We start from the raw sequence: 5,355 nt of genomic DNA on the forward strand, positions 1-5,355 counted from the left end.
CCAGGTGCAGATGAGAAAGCAGTGGAACCACTCTTCCTCAGGACACTGGACATTTGCGGTTTGGAGGGTTACTCCTTAGATGCTTCACTTGCTACTGCTGCTGAAGTACCTCTTGTGTTCCGTCCTTCCCGGCAGGAGCTCATCTTGAGGCCAATCCAACCGGATGACCCACCCACACAGGGCTTGTCGGGTACCATTTCGATGCCTTCAACTCCTGTTTTGATCACAGCAGGGGGATTTTCAGTCTCCTGCACTCCGCCAGACTTAAGAGATATGGTTGATTATTCCTTAGACAAGTGTTCAGCAACAACTATTGAGTTGTGTCCTGTCTCAAGTTGTTGACTTCCGTTTTGATCGTGGCAGGGAGTTTTCAGTCTTTTGCACTCCGCCAGACTTAAGAGATGTGGTTTATTGTTCCTCGGACAAGTGTTGTAAACTCCTGATTCTCTAAACACAACGCTTCTATACATTTTCAGTCTTAAGTTGTTGAATCCATAGGATTTGTTGTGGTCTGCGAGACAGCCGGAGTTTAGTACGAATACTACAAGTCTCCGGTCTCCGGTTGTCGCCAGTCTGATCCAATCTACCGATCTTCCATTCGGTGTTTGAAAGTTTGGGATAACAGTCCCTTAGTCTCCCAAGTACGGATTCAGGATCTAAGGGAATCCTTGTTATTGGTCGAGAAGGAATATCTACCTTCTTGACTAAATCCAGCGCTGCGCCTGGCCAAATCTCGCCAATCTTTTTTTAGGTACTACGATACATTTACAGTTGAGCGTTGGTCCCCAAAAGCAATTAATTTGTATCGGTCCCGATACCAGCCCGCGTCGTCACAAACTGGAGGAGGCCCAGGCAATTCCGTAAGGACATCAGAGTATGCAGATGACGACAGTCCATTGATTATTCCACTCCAATTGCTCCTAGATATGCGGCCCTGTTCTTCGCCTTTGTCGATAACTACCATCACCAAGCAGTCTTAAGCGGTATTATCAAAGGTTCTTAGACCCGTATTATTATTGTTTGTCTTAGTTATGTTGGGCATGAGATGCCATCCAGGTGTCCGCAGCCTTTTTGCTGACTACTGTGCTGTTTGCGTTGAAGTGTAGCCTGCCCTATTAAGGGGGCCTCTCTCCTTATCGGCGAGAGTTTAAGATCATAAGCACCAAGCCAAGCCATTCTCTTATTGGCTTGCCGGAGAAAACCTAGGCATGCGAAGATTAAGAAATGAATCCTATGTCTACGTCAAAAGACCCTGGTGACCAGTCATCTGTCGACTTATCTCTCCCAAGCACCCAAGCCAACCTCACATTGGTTTACCGGCAAAGACTTAGGCATGCGAAGATAAAATAGGTTCAGCCTTGTGCTTAAGACAAAAGCCTATGCTGACCAGTCATCTGTCGGCTTGTGGAGCCTTGCGTAGCCGCTATCGTAGCTATCCTTGAGTGACCTAAATTTGTTTCGAAAATAACTCACTATTACGAGTCAACGTCAACTCCACTCAAAGGCAAAGTTTCCTCCAAATCGGATCATAACTACTCCCTCTAGAGGCTCAAGAAGTCAAATTAGGACAACAGTTTATATGGGAGCTATATCAGTTTGTGGACCAATTTTAACCATACTCGTCGCAGTTGTTGGAAGTCATAACAAAAACAAGTCACACAAATATTAGCCAAATCGGATAAGAATTGCGCCCTTTAACGTACAAGAAGTCAAAATCCAATATCGGTTTATATGGCAGCTATATCAAAACATGGACCGATGTGGCCCATTTACAGTCCCAACCAACCTACACTATTACGAAGTAATGGTGCACAATTTCAAGCGCCTTGCTTTATTGCTTCGAAAGTTTGACGGACGGAAGGAGATGGCTAAATCGGCATAGAATGTCAAGACGTTCAAGAATATGGCAGCTACATCAAAACATGAACCGATATGGCCCATTTACAATCCCAACCGACCTACGACAAAATTCCTGTTAAAATATTTATACCCTACACCACCACTGTGATACAGGGTATTATAGATTTGTGCATTTCTTTGCATTGCTAAGAGGGAAAAGAGCTCGACCCATTGATAAGTATGCCGATCGGCTCAGAATCACTTTCTGATTCGATTTAGCCATGTCCGTCTGTCCGTCTGTGAGTCCATGTATGCTTGTAATCAAAGTGCAGGTCGTTTTTGTTGTTTAATCATCACGAAATTTTGCATATATCACTTTTTTGGCCCAAGGACGAACGATAAAAATCGGTTTAGATTTAGATATAGCTCGCATATAAAGGGTGATTTTTTTGAGGTTAGGATTTTCATGCATTAGTATTTGACAGATCACGTGGGATTTCAGACATGGTGTCAAAGAGAAAGATGCTCAGTATGCTTTGACATTTCATCATGAATAGACTTACTAACGAGCAACGCTTGCAAATCATTGAATTTTATTACCAAAATCAGTGTTCGGTTCGAAATGTGTTCATTCACCGTAACGTTGCGTCCAACAGCATCTTTGAAAAAATACGGTCCAATGATTCCACCAGCGTACAAACCACACCAAACAGTGCATGTTTCGGGATGCATGGGCAGTTCTTGAACGGCTTCTGGTTGCTCTTCACTCCAAATGCGGCAATTTTGCTTATTTACGTAGCCATTCAACCAGAAATGAGCCTCATCGCTGAACGGTGAATGAACACATTTCGAACCGAACACTGATTTTGGTAATAAAATTCAATGATTTGCAAGCGTTGCTCGTTAGTAAGTCTATTCATGATGAAATGTCAAAGCATACTGAGCATCTTTCTCTTTGACACCATGTCTGAAATCCCACGTGATCTGTCAAATACTAATGCATGAAAATCCTAACCTCAAAAAAATCACCCTTTATATGTATCGCCCGATTTGCACTTAAATTGCCGTAGTAAGGACAATTTTCAACCGATCTGCACAAAATTGCGCATGGATTGTTTTGTTACTGATTTTAACATATTTGCAAGATTTCATCAAAATCGGTTCAGATTTAGATATAGCTTCCATATATATGTATCGCCCGATTTGCACTTAAATGGCCGCAGTAGCTACAATTTTCAACCGATCTGCACAAAATTTGGCATGGATTGTTTTGTTACTGATTTTAACATATCTGCAAATTTTCATCAAAATCGGTTCAGATTTAGATATAGCTCCCATATATATGTATCGCCCGATTTGCACTTAAATGGCCGTAGTAGCTAAAATTTTCAACCGATCTGCACAAAATTTGGCACGGATTGTTTTGCTACTGATCTTAACATATCTGCTAGATTTCATCAAAATCGGTGCAGATTTAGATATAGCTCCCATATATATATATCGCCAGATTTGCACTTAAATGGCCATAGTAGCTACAATTTTCAACCGATCTGCACAAAATTGGGCATAGATTGTTTCGTTAACGATTTTAACATATTTGCGAAATTTCCTGAAAATCGGTGCAGATTTAGATATAGCTCCCATATATATGAATCGCCCGATTGGCATTTATATGGCCGTAGTAACAACAATTTTCAAACGATCTGTTTAATAGTCGGTTCAGATTTAGATATAGCTCTCATATACATATATATTTATATATTGCCCGAATTTATAATTGTAGGGTAGGTGTAGGGTATCATATAGTCGGCTCTGCTCGACTTTTGCCTTTCCTTACTGGTTTCTTTTTTGATTTTCTGACAATTTGGTTTTTACCATTTCGATTTTCATAATATAAATTATAAAAGATGTGATATTTTTAAAAAAATATTTATCAAATTAATTTTTATTGACAATTTGTTTGAAGTTTTATTCACAGGCATTATTTTTTTCAAAATTTTCGTTGATTTTAGAATTATAATTATTTATGTATGCACTTATTTGTTATCATTTTTTAAACAAAAAAAACTGCTATAGATGGAATTACCTTTTCGTTATTGTTTATCTTTTGTTTGTAAAATCTCCGTTTCATTCAATAAAAATTTCCCTCCCTTTATTTTCATTTAAAACGAAAAGGCTCTAAAACGTGTGTCCAGCTATCCAGCATCGGATGGAAATGCTCAAAACAAGGATGCAGCACTTGCAGCAAAACCTAGACGCCACGAGCAGACACAAAGTCAGCATGACTCAGTGGAAACGTCAACGGAATTCACGCTGGCCAGTGAAAAGCAACATCTGGACCCATCCAATACATCCGTCAATTCGCGCGAACCATTGATCAGTGGCAGTAGTGGTGCCTCAACGGGTGTGATCCATTAGATGGCACACCTCCGCAACCAAAGCTAAATCAAAAAGGAAACGAACGGCAGCAATGGCCCCATCAAACCCAAAAACCCCCAAACGTAAGTAAATGAAGGGAATAAAGAGAAAGAAGAGGCTACAAACAAGATGAAAAACAAAAAAACCAATCATTGTAGTAAAACACTCAGAGTTCAATGGAACGTAACGCCAACGAACAAACGAAGTGGGCCATTGCTTTTATTTTTTGGAAAAAAAAAATAACAAGATCAGGAATTGATTGTTTGTACATGATTCATTGTGCATCGTTCATCGTTTTATGTGGAAGCAAGTCGTGGGGAGACGAAGGACCATTGGCTTCATAAATTTCAACAATTTAAAAACGAAAACACCACCCGCATTTATGGTTCAACAAACAATGCTGCCATATGGAAACAGAACGAAACACTGCCGTTTCTTCACCAAAATGATACCAACCTACCTAAACACTCCACTATTGAAAACAAAAATGGGAAAAAACACTATGAGAAAAAAAAAAACGTAACAAAACAAAATATCAACAACCAAAGAAACAATAATAAAATGTTAAGTATTAAACAAAATGAGAAACCAAAAAACAAAAATATTACAAAGTTTTCTTGTAACAAAAAGAAAACAAAAGATGCGTATGCGTATTTAACCCAATTTGTGGGAGAAGAAAACACACCACCAAAATTAAGCAAAACACCATTTTCCTAACCAACACCAAAGCCATTAAAACTCACCCTATTCACCACACAAGAATTTACTCAAGCACGCCATCTAGCTTTTCCCCCCATTGGATCATAAGTAAGTTATTATTTTAAACAACTACCAAAGTTTCATTATCAAAACACCTTCTATATACCTAATCAGTATCATGTTTAACCTCTCCTACACATAACCAGAGCACAAAACTATTCTCCAACACAAACTCACCTTTCGTGTTTCTCTTCTCTCTAACTCTCACCATATCAAGCACACATCACCAATACAAATGATTATAACTCGCAAACATGAAACATTTCCTCTATCGCCAAAAAAAAAAATGTAGGGTGTCATGCATTGTCACTCATTTGAAGAAAATAAAAAGTCGCACAG

At 39.3% G+C, this 5,355-nt stretch overlaps 1 protein-coding gene across 1 annotated transcript in view; it reads left to right on the plus strand.

The window, feature by feature from the left end:
- The window catches only part of LOC106082776 (transient receptor potential-gamma protein), a gene marked incomplete in the record, with an annotated part of 109,873 nt that extends 104,908 nt beyond the window's left edge, over positions 1–4,965 (plus strand). The window contains 1 exon segment of the mRNA XM_059365203.1: positions 4,015–4,965. Within this exon segment, the coding sequence (XP_059221186.1) occupies positions 4,015–4,257 (243 nt within the window).
- Positions 4,966–5,355: the final 390 nt, after the last annotated feature.

Source organism: Stomoxys calcitrans, chromosome 3 (assembly GCF_963082655.1).
Source record: "Stomoxys calcitrans chromosome 3, idStoCalc2.1, whole genome shotgun sequence".
Lineage (NCBI taxonomy): Eukaryota > Metazoa > Arthropoda > Insecta > Diptera > Muscidae > Stomoxys > Stomoxys calcitrans.